The sequence below is a fragment of the Rutilus rutilus genome (genome assembly GCF_951802725.1).
Source record: "Rutilus rutilus genome assembly, chromosome: 5".
NCBI lineage: Eukaryota > Metazoa > Chordata > Actinopteri > Cypriniformes > Leuciscidae > Rutilus > Rutilus rutilus.
The window spans coordinates 46,484,056-46,500,298 of NC_140213.1; the positions used below are offsets into that span (position 1 = coordinate 46,484,056).

At 38.3% G+C, this 16,243-nt stretch overlaps 1 protein-coding gene across 1 annotated transcript in view; it reads left to right on the forward strand.

Moving 5' to 3' along the window:
* The window catches only part of LOC311291143 (uncharacterized protein), a gene marked incomplete at its 5' end in the record, with an annotated part of 100,882 nt that overhangs the window by 26,209 nt on the left and 58,430 nt on the right, over positions 1–16,243 (forward strand). Inside the window, 6 exons of the mRNA XM_084410016.1 lie at positions 5,894–6,067; positions 6,236–6,406; positions 6,616–6,789; positions 7,174–7,344; positions 9,128–9,301; positions 9,438–9,608. Coding sequence (XP_084266142.1) covers positions 5,894–6,067; positions 6,236–6,406; positions 6,616–6,789; positions 7,174–7,344; positions 9,128–9,301; positions 9,438–9,608 — 1,035 coding nt within the window. The remainder of the gene's footprint in view (positions 1–5,893; positions 6,068–6,235; positions 6,407–6,615; positions 6,790–7,173; positions 7,345–9,127; positions 9,302–9,437; positions 9,609–16,243) is intronic.

Here is a 16,243-nt window from a genome sequence, read left to right on the forward strand (position 1 = left end):
TGATATAGGCCTGTACCAGTGGAGAAAGCCGTTTTTTCTTTGTCATCTGGATTGAGTGGTATTTGCCAGTACCCAGCAGTTAGATCAATTGTGCTAAACACTCTGGCTCCAGAAAGTCTATCGAGGGTATCATCCACCCGAGGAAGAGGGTGTGAATCTTTGATCGTGACGTCATTGAGACGTCTGTAATCTACACAGAACCGGTGTGTGCCATCCTTTTTCCGTACAAGCACGACCGGAGCTGACCACGGACTGTGAGATTCCTCGATGATGTTGTGGTCCAAAAGCCTCGACAGCTCTTGTTGTAATACTGCCTGAGTAGCTGGTGACGTTCTATAAGGCCGCAGTTTTATTGGAGCAGCGTCACCCGTGTTGATACTATGTGCAACCAGGTTGGTTTTCCCATAGTCATGAGAATGGGAGCTAAAAATGTTAGCGAACTCTGTCAGCAGGCTTTTGAGCTGTGCCTGTTCTTCAGCGTTTAAGTGTGTGTCCTCCAAATGCACATCAGGCACTGGATGGACAGCTTCTGTGGAAGTAGTCACAGCTGAGACTAATGCATACTCATCAAGTGTACTGCCAGTGACAGAGAAAATCTGACCTAATGGACATCCAGCCTCAAGAGAGACCGTTTCGTTAGTCGGGTTAACCACTCTAACAATGCCCCTTCCCTTTTGAACTGATGTCAGTGTTCGAGCAACACCTAAAGTCACAACTGGAGGGGGCTGAGGTTCCAGTATACCAACATACGTGTCTGTAAAAGGATTCGCTACACCATTATCTCTGACAGAAATTGGGATTGCCATCTCTGACATAGGCGGGATGGTCACCTGAGCGACGCTGACAGCAGAACTCTGTACTGGAATCAGTGACTGGGGTGGTGAAAGAGGAACTGACGTGTTATACAGTTGTAAACTTGCATGTGGTATGTCAATAGTGACGGTGTGTTCAATTAAGAAATCCCATCCTATTAGAACAGGATGCGTAGCTGTGCGTACCACATGGAAAACATGAGAAAATGTTACATCTCCAATATGTATGGGAGCTATCACAGAGCCAATTATGTCCAATAACTGTCCAGTTACAGATGACGCTAACACAAATGACTTACTGATAGGCTGGGTAGACAAAACTGGGATCGATCTCCGACAGTCATCAGTAATGAGAGAGAGACCTGACCCAGTATCGACCAAAGCATGGAGTTCGGTACCCGCCAGTGCAATTTGAATGAATGGTGTAGGTGGAGTAGATTTAAGACTAACTGTACCAGAGTGGACCCTTATATGGGATGAAGCTGGCATTTGGTCCCCAATGACAGCTTCTACTCGTTTCCCCGATGTGGTGAGAAAGGGTCCGTCACCTTGTGAGATTGGGAGAAATGTACATGTCGTGTGGGTGATCTTGGCGAACTTTGGGAATGGGGGGGTGGCGATGGAGAGCTGTGTCTGTGGTAACTGGAAGTTCTGTACTGTGGCCTTGGTGAGGGAGAAACGAGCATGACGGGTTCTGTGTTCATATTCTAAATCAGGCCGGCGGTCTCGTGTAGGTGAGCGGTCAGAGCTAGAGCTACCATAATGATGTTTATGGGGGGTGTATTGGTCAGATTGTGTAGTGTGAGAAACTTGTGACTCACGACTGCGGGAGGAAGGGGAGTAGCTGCGCTGTCTTTGGCAAGAGAAGTCATCCTTTGGAAGTGCTCGGTCATTTTCTGAACGGCCATGGTAGCGTCGTGGAGGACACCAGTCATCCTGAGGGTGTTGCTGTCGACCTCTCTGTGTACGTTGTGAAGAGCAGCAGCAGTCCTGGCGGTAGTGATGATCGTCCCGGCGGTAATGATGATCGTCCCAGCGGTAATGATGATCGTCCCGGCGGTACTGATGATCTTCCCAATCAGGCTGGCGATGGCGTGCGGTGATGTCATAGTCCACAGCTGCGCAGGTCTGATGTGGAGAGTGTGTGGAAGACGTCACATCATCCTGAAGGCTGGAAATCCGCCGCGAGAGCTGGTCCATGCGCTCATCAGTTCGTCGCAGGTGAGACTGACGTAAGGAATGCAGGTCCGTTCGGAGTTCAGCAATGGCTGATGCTAGTTCAGTGATGTGAGTTGCAGTCACTGTGTTGGCCGATGGTTGTGAATTTACTGTCACAGGCATAACAGGTGAAGGGTTAGCAACACTAATGGCCAACTGAGCACGTTCACATTGAGTGGCCACTTTCAAGGCATTGTCTAAAGTTACAGCCCCGTGCTCATGGATTTTCAGTTGGAGTGATGGATCTAAGCCGGTCACAAATCTGCGAAAAATTTCACAATTCCGTGCTGCTGTATCGTACAGAGGAAATGCTTCAGTCACTAGATTTGTGAGCTCAGCAGCATAAACTTCCAGAGGTTCTTGTGGTTTACGGGGACGAGCATTCAAAAAAGTCTGAAATGTGGCCAAAAAAGTTGTACGTCCAAAAACAGTGCTCAAACTAGCTTTAGTCAAATCATAGTCAGCTTTCACCCCGGGGGAGAGAGACTGCCAGTATGCAAATGCTGAACCAGTAAGCTTTACTGGAAGAAGTTTGGCCTTATCCAGTGGTGCAGCTGAGACATTTAGTGCCACTTCAAATCTCTGTATCCATGCACTAAAAGGCTCTTTACCATCTCCAGAAAAATGAGCAGGAAGATCAATTTTAAATGGCAGATGTGAACTTGCTTCATCTACAGCGTGTCTGTCTCTCTGCACTGCAGCTGCGTCATTCTCGTCGTCCGCCATTTTAAGCGAGGGGGATGCACGTAATCCGAACTTGCAAAAAGAGCACGTGAAAAAAAAAAAAATTAAACAGTCTTTAAACGGCTCTGCAGGTTAAAGCGGCGATATCCACGTCGTTCAATGCGAGAAAAAAACAAGCGTCCCAACAGAAAACAAGCCAACCGGCGCTGCCACCAGTGTAACGCGCGTGAGTTATCCTTTAACGTTAGTTCTCTTACCCAGCGCTGTTCCGTGGGTTCTTGGCTTCGTTCCTTTTTATTGGGTTATCACCACTGTAGGGAGGACACTGACAAGGAGCTCCAGTGATGACAACACTTGTTTATTGAACAATTCAGAGGCGACATCGTGAATGGCCGCAGCCGACTAAAGAATGCATCTCATCTCTTCCTCTGTACTATCACAACTGCCCAGATTGATTTCTCCCCCGATCTAAATCACGGGGCGCGTTCTCGCGATATTATCCCAAATCCTATTTAAAGTCATAGAACATTATAACTCTTAATTTTCACTTCCTACACTATTGACATTAATGGGAACCACACAAATCACTCTCTAAAGCTGTGAGCGAGCGCATACAGGCACGTCTGCCTCATAATACAACATTAAAAAGCTATCTTTGTGAATAAACATGTCGTCCTCGCCTTGGAATTCAATGGGGAATCGGATTTGCTTGTTAAGACATAGGTCGATGTCCAGATATCGGATATGTAACTGATTTAAAACCACACTTGGAAGTGGATCAGATTGGATGCGAAAAAATCGGATCTCGAGCGGATTTTTGTGTTTACACATGTGCAACAAATTCCGATCTGTGTCAGATGTGAGTAAAAGATCGGATTTTTTTGTGCCATTGTTAACACAGCCTTTTGGCTCGTTTCCACTGAGCGGTACGGTACAGTACGCATTTATTTCCGTTTCCACTGTCAAAAGTTGTGATTGGCAAAAATGGAAAACCAATTTTTGGGTACCCTTCCGTTGGGGCACCTAGCACAGTGGTACGGTACTAAAGGGTGGAGCTAGACTCACTGCAGGACGTTGATTGGTTGACAGAGAATCGTCACTTGCGCTACAAGGGGAATGACAACATAAGAAGCTTCATTTTTTTAATATACAGTTTAAATATAATACTACTGTTACTGTATCACAAAATGTAATTTTAAGAGTTTTTCAGGCGAGAATGTAGTTGTTTATAGCTCAAATCTGTGGTTTATTTATAAAGATTTACGAAAATTTTATCCAGGTTGTGAGATCCAGGCAATCACCGGGTGCTCGGCGCTCATGTACCCCGCCTTGAAAAGCCTTTCCTCGGCTGGTCCTTCTGACGTTTGCCGCTGACTCTGACGTCTCTGTAGTGGTTAAACATGAGATATAATTCGTCTTGTGTAGACCTAACAGGCGATCTTTGGTCTTGTGAATCTATAATTTGTTCCCTGGCCAAACTGAGGGCTAAGTGAAATTTCATAACTTTATATTTAGGCTATTTAACTTTACCGTTGCATTGTTAGACTACAGCGCTGACTTTGTATGTTTGACTGAATTGTTTGCTTTATTTCTTATTGTATAGCCTCTTGTACTTTTTACTTATACTTTTATAATGGCTATTATTGATAAAAGTGAAATTTAACAAAAAGAGACAGGGTTTAGTTTTGTAATGTTTTATTTTATTACAGTGAAGATGATCAGAGTACAAATGTACATATTGCCTGAACCATATTAATGTTTAATATTTTTAAAACTTAAATGAAAAGAGGATAGGATTATTCATTTATTAATTCTTTTATAAATAGGCTAACGTTACATACAGTGAATATAATCAATATGCGTTGCCTGAACCACATTTGAGTGGCTATAATGTTTAAGATTTCTTTAAATGAAAATGTAAAGAGGCAGTGTGGTGTTTTATAACATATTTAGTTTTATTGTTGTCTAAAATGTACATACAGAGATAACCGGAGTAGCAGAGCGAGTTGACTGACGCTTTGAAGAACACGCTGTTCCATTTGCAGAATTACTGGACTCGCGTCCTCGGGAGTCATTCTCCTGAGCTGGACTTGGCAAGTCCGAACTTTGCGTACTTGCTATTGAGAAACGCCTAATGTCTTGTGACAAACATGCCGAGAAACAAGAACAAGACCTGCTGTATGTCATCCATTGTTGTTTGTTTATGTCGCTTTCTTCTTCGCGCGAAAATGATGTCGATCGCTTCTTTCCGGCATAGGCTACACCATGCCTATCAAGTAAGGGTACTGTTGGCAGTGGAAACGCTAGCCGATTCATGGTTTACCGACCCGAACTGTACCGTACTGTACTGTCAGTGGAAACGAGCCATTTGACTGTAAAAATAGGACCCTAAAGCTGCAGTCCGTAACTTTTTTGGGTTAAAAATTATCCAAAATCCATTTTTGAGCAAGTACATAACCAACCAGTGTTCAAAACGATGTCAACGATGTCCTTACAGTAGCCCAATTCACAATAGTAAGCTTGTTTATGTTTTATAATTTGAGTGGTACTAGTAGGTTTCCGCTGGGAAAAACAAGCTTCTGCCGTTCATCTTTGCATCATTACGTCATGTCTGTATACATAATAAAGGAGTCCCGGATAGTAAGGTATATCGCGTGTGTCGATGCAGCAGGTGGCGGATCATTCGTAACCTCTTCTTACTGCAGCTGAATGTAATTAAACTTGTCATTTTGATGCCGGTTTGTAATCCAGAAAGTACAAAATGACAATCATCATTGACAACTGGTGCGTTGATAGACAACCCACACATACACCTCAAAACATTAGATTCTTCCGCACTGAGGAGCCGTACCAATGCTCAACTTACGTAAAGAAGATAACTAAATAACACAATAACTGCAATTTCAGGGTTCAAACAGAGATGGCGACAAAGAGGTAAAACTTATGGAGTTCAGCTTTAAAATATAAAATATTATTTATTGAACAATAACAGCCATTATAAACTTTGTATTTAATATGCATTATTAAATAAGTTGTGTTTTGAATAGCTTATGTCTTTAATGTGAGTATATATTCATAAACCTGTCACCTTTTTCACCTTCTGTGAGTTTGCAGGTCTGTTATTGAAGGAGTAATTATTACAGTTTTAAGACTGTTTGTCTCTTTTTGTCTTCTTCTAGACTTTCAAACTGCAGTATCAGTGAAGAAGGTTATAAAGCTCTGGCTTCAGCTCTGAGATCAAACCCTTCACACCTGATAGAGCTGGATCTCAGAGGAAATGATCCTGGACAATCAGGAGTGAAGGAGCTCGATGATCTACTACAGGATCAGAAGTGTTCACTGAAAACACTGAGGTGAGACGTGATCAAATAGTACAAAATAAATGATATGCAGGCAATTTATTTATATAAACATTATTTCACTAATACAAAATGAACCATTTCACACACATGTTCATGTTATTTTTCCTTAGATCAAGTTTAAGAATTTATTTGAATTGTTCTTCATCGTCTTATCTGCAGGTTTTTGAGTCCTACTGCAGATGAAGCCTGTCAGTATGTGAGAGGAATTGTGGGTAAAAACTCATTACTCCTGAGAGAGCTGAATCTGAGTGGACGTAAACTAGGAGACACACGAGTGAATCAGATCACTGCTCTACTGCAGGATAAACACTGTAAACTCAACACACTGATGTGAGTAATTTACATTGTTTTATACTTTACAAAAGAAAAATTATATTACATTTTTAAAGTCTAATAAAAGACTGTCATTGCTCTTTAAACTTTTTGAGGATTGAGATTAGTTGATCTATCAAATAAATGTATCCTTCTGTTACTGTATTGTGAATTGTGGCTGAAATAAACTAAAGAATGTTTCGTGTCTTTGTTTTCTCTCTCTTCAGGCTGAATAATAACAGTATTACAGCAGAAGGTTGTGCTGCTCTGACTTCAGCGTTTAATTCAAACCCTTCAAACCTGATAGAGCTGGATCTGAGTGAGAATAAACTAGGGAACTCAGGAATTGAGAAGATCTGTGTTCTTTTGGAAAATACACAATGCAGATTAGAGAAACTGAAGTGTGTATTAACATTCATCTACATTTCTGCATGTTTATGTACATTTATTAAGGTTTATTTCATTAGATTAACAGAAAAAAAAGAAGTTTTACTACTGTCATTTTTAGGTGAACTATTTATTTAATAAGATTAGGTTATTAAAGTTATTTAATTTAATAAGGTTTTGGTCAATGCATATATTGTATTTATATCTAAGGGAGATTTTGCCAATTTTAAAATAAAAACGTCATATTGGCACGTTTTTGCACACTCTATATGCCAATAATTTGTTCATAATTTGTCTAATTTGTCAGAAGCCATTCATAAATCCCATTAGTGATGCGATAATCTGTGTCTCCAAAAAGAATAACAACAACTGTTTTCTTTTCTTCTGTTTTTCTGTAGACTTTCAGACTGCAGTATCAGTGAAGAAGGTTATAAAGCTCTGGCTTCAGCTCTGAGATCAAACCCTTCACACCTGATAGAGCTGGATCTCAGAGGAAATGATCCTGGACAATCAGGAGTGAAGGAGCTCAGTGATTTAATAAAGGATGAACAATGTAAATTAAAGACCAGGTGATTAAAACCTTGAAATATTTAATAAAATTGTACTTTTAAAATAACCTGAAACCATGCTGCAACAAAACAATAATCAGTTGATTTTCATGTCTTGTATTGATCCATTGTTTATTAATCACATCACATAATATGGAGGATTAAAATTAGCAAGATCATGAATTTGTTTTCATAAGCAATAAACTTCTGGTATAAACAGAACATTAACAGCACTATCAGTTACTACACTTTTAGTAAAATATAAAACAGATTTTATATTTCTTTTAACAGAAAAACTTGCATATTTTGTCAATAAATTAAGCAATTTATTTCCACAATTGCAATAAACATTAAAACATCACATAATATCCAGTAAACATTACAATTTTGTAGTGATTGCTGCTTATCTCCAATTTTAGAATTTCTAGTTCATTTATCACACACCAAAAAAATTATTACATTTAATAATAGCAAGTTCTCTTTCATCAACACAAACTGAAAAAAAAAATTGACATCTATAAAATTATTAATTGAAGAAAACATTCTATACAAGTTCTTATTTGGTTGTCACACACACACACACACACACACACACACACACACACACACACACACACACACACACACAAACAATTTGCAGCCTTATATAAGCGTTAGTTTATGGTTATAAAGCTAAAACTTAAAAGGAATGCTTTAGTAACAAATTCTAAACTCTAGGAACAACCAAAAACCAACTGGAACATCACACTGGAGTTGGTAATTTGAATTTTTAGTGATTCTGATTCTGATTCTGCTTATTGATTCCAATTTTTATCAATTCCTAGTTTTGATTCCACTAAGGTAAAAAAAATACAAATCTGTCACGTTTGGGTTGTAGGAAGAACAGGATGATGAAGATCAGGTTCAAAAAGGCTTTAATAATCCATATGAGCAAACAATCCAAAAGGCAGGCAAGCAGACACAACTTAACGTTAATGTGACCAGACTAATTAGAACTGAAAACACAGGAACTTAAATACACAGGTAAAAACGAGTTGATCAACGACAACACATTTGAAAAATGGCAAATCATAAGAAAAACAATCAGCAGAAAAACCTAACAAAGGAGAAGCGGGAAAACTGAACAAAGGAAAACAGGAACTGAAGAATGCAAATTAAAAGTCCATGAAAACTAAACACGTATAACAGAATAACTGTTACAATATCATTCACATAGTCTTTTTTCCGAAATGTTCCGTTGCAGCTGAATACCATGAACAAAAATCTAAAAGCTAAAGAACTTATACAAGGAACTTTTGCCTATGGTTTTAACAAAAATACCACAGCAAAAACAGCTATTCTAACTAATATAAATTTAAAGCATTATTAAATACAATAAATACTCAGCAATTAAATAAGAACAAATAAACACATTAGCAATAAGACAAATAAATACAACTAAAAGATACAAATGTTTAAGATTTTCAGATGTTCGGGTACAGAAACTGAAATCAAATGCAAGATATGCATTACAAATTCAGTTACAAAAGTAATTCAGTCATCTTGAATGGTTTAAAATCACTTTAAGAATTTAATTTAAGAATCTAAATTCTTACAATTATCCTGACCTGAATTGGAATTGATTTTCGAATCACAACCCTACATCACACTCATATACTAACTATGAAACATACTAGTGGGAATGATCTATTTTTTTTTTCTGTATTTGATTTATAACTCCACTCATACTCATGAGTAGGATGGGAGCAGCAAAATGTATAAAATTATAACAAATTATCTCATCTTAAAATTCTATGTTCTGTAGGTTTTTGAAAAGTGCTGCTGCACAGGAAGCGTGTGAGTATCTCACCAAAGTTCTGGGTAAAAGTCCATTATTACTGACAGAACTGGATCTGAGTGAAGATAAATTAGGAGATCTGGATGGAGAGAAGCTCTCTGCTCTTTTGATGGACTCTCATAGCAAAGTGGAGAAAATCAAGTGAGTCAATGTGATTTATACATTATAACTTCTCTGTTAATTGATTGTAAAAGACTGTCAGTCACGTGTCAGCAGATATGAAGAGCTGTTGGTATGGTGTGTGATGAATATGTACTGAATAATAAATTGTGTTTAGGCTGAATAATTGTGAGCTGACAGAGAAAAGCTGTTCAGTTCTAGCTACTGTTCTCTCCTCTAAAACCATCCTGAAAGAGCTGAACCTGAACAACAGCCGTCTGCTGGACTCAGGAGTCAAAGAGATCTGTGAGGGACTGAAGAAGCCTGTGTGTGAACTAGAGATACTCAAGTGAGTATATTTCACTATAAACTGCTGTTTATTCAGACTGACGTGAATTTTAATTTTTTTATGGAGAGCTGTTATTTTTTCCATTGCACTATAAAGAAAACTGACCAACCAATAAGATCCAGACTTTGTCAACATGCCCAGAGCTGTTGCCGTTATATATAACACACTGCCTTGGTGGCTCACTGACTCTTTTGCTAAGTGACATTGAATAGCAGGGGAAGAATCTGGAACAGGGTTTGGAGATTGGCTCTGTTTTTATTTTATTTTAATCTGAATAGGACTGGTTAAATAGGATGAACTGTTTGAAAACATGTAAATACTCTTTTGTCACAGCCTAGGTGGAGTTTTTCTATGGGGCCCCATACTTGACATGTGGAAAAAATAAATAAATGTTGTACTAATTAGTTTACAAAATGTGCTTCCAAATAAGAGATAAGAGATATTTTTAGTCTTGGTCTATGTTTCAAGTTAATTTGTTTCTTTAAGCTTCAAAATATGTGGAAGCCTTAATTGATGCAGAACTTAGAGGCTGTTATGCGTGGCTGTGTAAATAGCGTGCCTGTCTTTAATACAATTATCCACACCGAATAATGATGAGAATCACAGGGGAAACACATCCACTCAAACAAGACAAGACTGGACAAAGAAATTAACCAAACAGAGAGTATTAATACACAGAAGAACTAAAGGGCTGTTTACACGACAACCTTTTCAACAAAAACCGAGAAACTTTGTATGCATTTTGGCTGTTCATTTACACAGCAATGGTGTTTTGAAGGCCTGAAAATGCAAACTTTTATCAACTGGTTTCAAATTGCTAGGTTTTGAAAACGATGCTCCATGTAAACAAGAAAAACACAAATTTGTGAAAATGGTGCCATGCACCATTATTATTATTATTATTATTATTATTATTATATTATACAGCCTTTTTAGTTGTTTTCACAGATTTGTGAGAATGGGGATCGTTTTGACGCAACCTTGTCGTCTATTTTTAGTGTCGTCTGTTCTTGTCGTCTGTTTTTAGTAGCGTATGTTTACATCGTTGCCATGTAAACATACCCTAAGTAGATAATAAATTAGACAACAGGTGAAACGGTGTCAATAATCAAGAGAACAAAATGATGCACACTAGAAAACAAGGTCAACTTAGAATGACAGAACCAAACACAATAAGCAAAACTTAATCTTGACAGAGGCCTATAAGTCTATAATTGTTTTTGAAGACATTGCAGTAAATATTAAAGTGAAAGCTTATGTAAAGTTTTATTATTAACTAGATGTACCGCATGGCGGTACAAAATATGACCGCCGCTCAGGCCTGCACTGGCTTTCCACAAAAATAAATGACGTGGAGCAATTTGGCTGTATTGCGTGTTTATGTATATAAGTTGTATATTTTAAAAGACTGTCTGGAGTATTCCTGTGGATCATGGATAAGTTAGAGTTTTGTAATTATTTGCTATTACTATTTAAGTTTTATATCAAAAGTCATTAGTTTAGACACTTAACATCCGTAATGTGAAAATGTCACATTCATAACAGTGGTTTTCCCTACATAATGTATTATAAAAATGAGTTTCAAAAACACACTTATTGTGTTCAAGCAAGTCTTTTTCATGCTACATTGGTAACAACAAAAAGCTTTTTAAACAAACAAAAAAACAAACAAAATTAAACTCATTCCCACTGTACCTAGTAGAACACTTAAGTAAATGTCCCATTGAAATTAATGGGATTTTGTGGATTTTAGGTGAAGAAAGTGTACACATAATACATTTTGGTCTGTACCATGAAGAGAAAACTGATTCAACTATATAAACTATATATTTTCTGAAAGCGTAGACTCTCAGGATGTGATCTAACATGGCATGAAACATGTCCCACCCACCTCATTAGTATACTGCCCAAGCATAACACATTGGGTATTGGTAAATCGGGTATATGGCTGATACCTAAAAAAAGTAGTAGTATGTGCATGTCTGTCTGTGTGTGTGTGTATGTGTGTGTGTTTGTGTATGTGTGTGTCTGTGTGTGTGTGTGTGTGTGTGTGTGTGTGTGTGTCTGTGCGTGTATGTATGCGTGCGTACATGTGTGTGTTTGTGTGTGTGTGTCTTTGCGTGTGGATGTCAGTGTGTGTGCATGCTTGCGTTTGTTTGTATTCCTGCATGTGTGTGTGTGACAGTATCATCCTAAACCAGCAACCCTTCGCTCAACACCACCATCTACAGGCCGATGAGTGTACAGTCACTAAATGTGCACATAAATGAATTTATTTTATACCCCCCGATGGATGAAATTCTACGAAACTTAGCATACCCCTAGCCTGGCTGCGCCCTCCTACGCACTTCCGCTCAATTTCATTTTCCTTCAGTACTACGTCTGGGACTGCTGTATATTCTTAGGTTTCCAGAAATCCATTTTTTGTAGGACCAATCAGCGAACAGAGGGAGTGGCTGAGAACGATGACGTTGATGTGATCACACACATGACTGGCGTCGGCCAATAGTGTGACGTACAACACAGACGCGCTGCTCTATCAAACTACGTGAAACTACGTGAAAAGACTCGAGGCAGAGAAGGAAATGAATAGTGGAATAAAGTCGTTATTTTTGTTTGTTTTTGCGCACAAAAAGTATTCTCGTCGCTTTATAAACTTTATAAAAGACAGACATCTTATTCTAAACATAATCCTCTGATCATTCGGACTTGTTGTTTCTGGCCGGTTTCGGCGCATGACATTACGTTACGACCACACGTTAGCGATTGGCTATGGCAGATCCTGAGTGACTCTGGGCAGATCCAATAGTTTTGAACTTTAACAGAGAACCCGCCTACAAGGAAGTAAATGTTTCTCAATGGAGAGAGGCCAGACTCTCTGTACAAATGAAATGTACGAGAGTCTGGTAGAACCAGGCTAGCATACCCCCAGAGGATGTCAAGTTAATCATACACATGAAATATGGTGCAGTTCTGAACATCTCAACTGAAGATAGGGGCGATTAAAGCAGAATAATATTGCATTTTCATTTTTTATGGGAAGGGGCGCAAATCACAAATGAGTTCTTTAAGACCTTAAGTTCTTTAAGTTCCTTAAGACCAACATACCATAAAAATTTCTTCATCCTCGGTTCCACGGTTCAGGTAGTTATTTAGGAAAAACGGCATTTTTTGGGTTTGGGGGGGCCCAGCGTGGGGGGGGAGTGGCCCCCGGGGACCAAACGAAATTTTTCCATAAAAGTCTAGTGGGGCTACATGCCCACCAAATTTCATGTTCCCCGGTGTTTCCGTGTCCCTGGTATCGTTGACGAAAAATTCAGTAGATGACGAAAAAAAAAAAGAAAAAAAACTTTGACAATCCCTATATGACCGCTTTCGCTAGCTATGCTAGCGGCGGTCATAATAATTAGTCGTGGTGTAACAATACATGTCACGGTATGGACATCACAGTTCGGTGCATTTAGCCATACAAAGAATACACGCGATTCACTCTCCAATCCAGAAGGGGGACGCAATGCTGTGTTTAACCACCACCACAACAGGAAAAAGAGCAGAAGAAGAACAGCGCATGTGCGTATTGAGCGTTTGAAAAGAGGTCCACTAGTGGGCACACTTTAAAGTCCGCGTGAACCGGAAGTTGCAAACGACTTTTCTCCAGTGTTGTGACGTATTTCCCAGTGAAAAGGAATATTGAACAGAGGGCAGGGTTTTACTCTAGCGCTCCTCCTCTCCATCTCTCACTCATTACAGACTAACGATTTGAGGGGAGTGGTTAAGCGTTTCCCAAACCAAGCCGTCAAACCTACGTCATCAGAGAAGGTCCTCCAAGGCAGCGGGGAGGGGCATTTTCAGATTTTGATTAAACATTACGAAGCCAAAAAAAAATTTTCTGTGTTTTAACTTGCACGGATTAATTGTTCACCACAAGACTAGTAATATGCGCTAACAAAGTAAATAGGGTCAATTTTGATTTCATGCCGACTTTAAATGCGTCTTTTTGTGCTAACGAACAAAGGAATTTACTTTGAAAGGGAGCAGATTGCGGAAAGTATTGGAGGGTTGGGCATAAGCTTTGAAATATAGCCTAAGTGGAGCAAATTCTAACACTTCTAATGCACAATTACTATTTTCCATTTATTTTGTCTTTTATATCACAAAATTCAATTGTGTAGCTGATTGTTAACAAATACCTTTTGCTTTTGTTTTTATCATCCCTGCAAAAAATATGACCAATGAAAGAGTGCATTCTATTTACTGCTTAGTTTCTAATACCTATATTTGTAATATAGGACTAGCACTACTGTACCAACTAACTCCGGGTGGACTAAATGCTGCTATGTAGAGCAAACTGTAATTTGCACCAGTGTCTCTAAAACACAAATAATGTAAATGAACATAATCATATCAACAAATGCACACAAAAAAATGAATGTAATTCGCTAGAGATAGAGAGGGAGAAATGCAAAACACAAAATCTGCCAAAAATCAATAGTTACGTAGGTCATGTGACAGGCTAGACCACTCATTTGCGCAGCGACATGGTTGACAGCTGTTAATGCACAATCGCCGTTTAAGATCGACTAACTGTAATACTGTATAAGATTTCCATTTCAACTGAATGTATAATAAATCTGCAGGTTTCAGAGCAAAAGGCAAAACTGTGACATTCACTAGCTGGGTCATTCCTGGGATTCAGTAATATTTCCGTCCTCCAGACTTTTTAAAGTAGTGGTTCACCAAAATGAAATATTAAAAGCTTTTTACAATACTTTGGTATGTCCATTATAATGAAATTATTATTATTATTATTATTTTTTATTTAAATTAAAAAAAATTAATCATAAAATAATGTATTATTTCTATTGTTCACTAAGCATTTTGTCATGTCCCTGATGCACTTCACAGAATTTGTACTTATAAAATTGGCAGCAAATTTTGACACTGTGCACATTTTTTTAAAACAGACTATAAAGTTATGTCCCTCAGTCTGAACTCAACCCCATCACACCAACTATTCTCCGCCTATAATAATTTAGACTCCACCCATATGTGACATAATTTACCAGAAATGACATCATTCAGGGCCCGGTTTCCCGATAACGCTCACTCTTAGCCTGCTAAGAAGACTCGAAAGATATATCTTACCAAATTTGTTTATTTTCCTAAGTGTGTTCCCCGAACTATACCTTAGGAAGCCGCTTAAGATATACCTTCTTACGTGGGACGTGACCAGGCGCTGTCCGTGCCAATGGTGCTGAATTGTTTGAAATCGATGGCTCGAGAATCAATTATTCTCTCGTGCATGGGCTGTTTATGTGAAAAAGCGGTCATCTTTATAAAAGAAGCACTTCAGAAATAGTTGAAATTTCTATTTATTATGATTATTGGATATTATAAAAAATAATTCAAACTATAATAGCCTATAAAAGCGTAGCCTACATATTTTAAAATTGTAACATATAGCCTATTGCTGCCACAATAACCTTTTCAAAAATTTACGTGCCGCCTTTTCTTTCCCATTTTTGTTCGCTGAGGTGGAGCTGCGATGAAATATTGTTCTTGTGTAAATACTTTCCAGCATTTCAGTAATAAAAGTTTACATCTTGCGTACGGTGCTCGGCAGTGATCAAAAAGGATTTAAACCGTGAATTTTGAATCTCTTGTAAACTCGGAGATGTGGATTCAGACGGCAATTAAATTACCACACGACCTGTTTGTCAAAAAACAGAAGGTACTAATTTGGCCAGGGCCAAAATTAATTTGGCCACTGATATTATGGATTCGGACGGCACTAAAATCACCGACTTACCCCTGTAAATGTTTAAAATACCGGACGAGCCCATGAGAAACAATATTAGCGTCCGAATAGGACTTAACTGACAGTAGCCTATGCTTTCACTGGCCTTTAAAAGAGCGTTTTAATTCAATTAATAATATTGTATAATAATATAATTAAAAATCTAACAACAATCAGTGTAATGACAATTTTATTCTTTGCATGAAAACACTTGAATTAGCCTAATTTAATACTGTCTGGGTGTATTAAAACTTCAGAATTATATTCATTTAGACCTGCAACAACGCTAAGAGAGAGCTACGAATGGTCCAGACCAACCTTACGAAAGTGTGACTTACAAAAGATATACTTAGCGTACGAACGTTTCGGGAACCGTCCCATAAGGTTAAGAGAGAGGTTAAGGAATAGGTTAAGAACTACTTAGAGATAAGAACGCTTTGGGAAACCGGGCCCTGGTCTTTTTAACAGTGTTGCAGAAGATGGAAAGTATATCATACCCTTTATTAATATTTTTGAGACCTATTATAGTCAAGGGAGGGACTGTCAAGCTTAACAACTCAACCCCATACAAATTAAGATGGAAAATTATTATTTTTCAAAATTTTATTTTAATCCATAAGTGTATACAATATACTTATGTCATTGCTGCCATATATTGTCTACTCTCCTACACTACAAGAGGAGCAGTGGCCATTTTGTGCAAACAACCTCAATCTTTTCACATATCAGTATATTTCTCATTTCAGGGTTAAAAAATTGTGACAGGTTTGAGTTTTTCACTTTGTTATGAATAATTTTAATAAAAAAATATAAAGTCATGGTTTCAGTGATGGTTTCA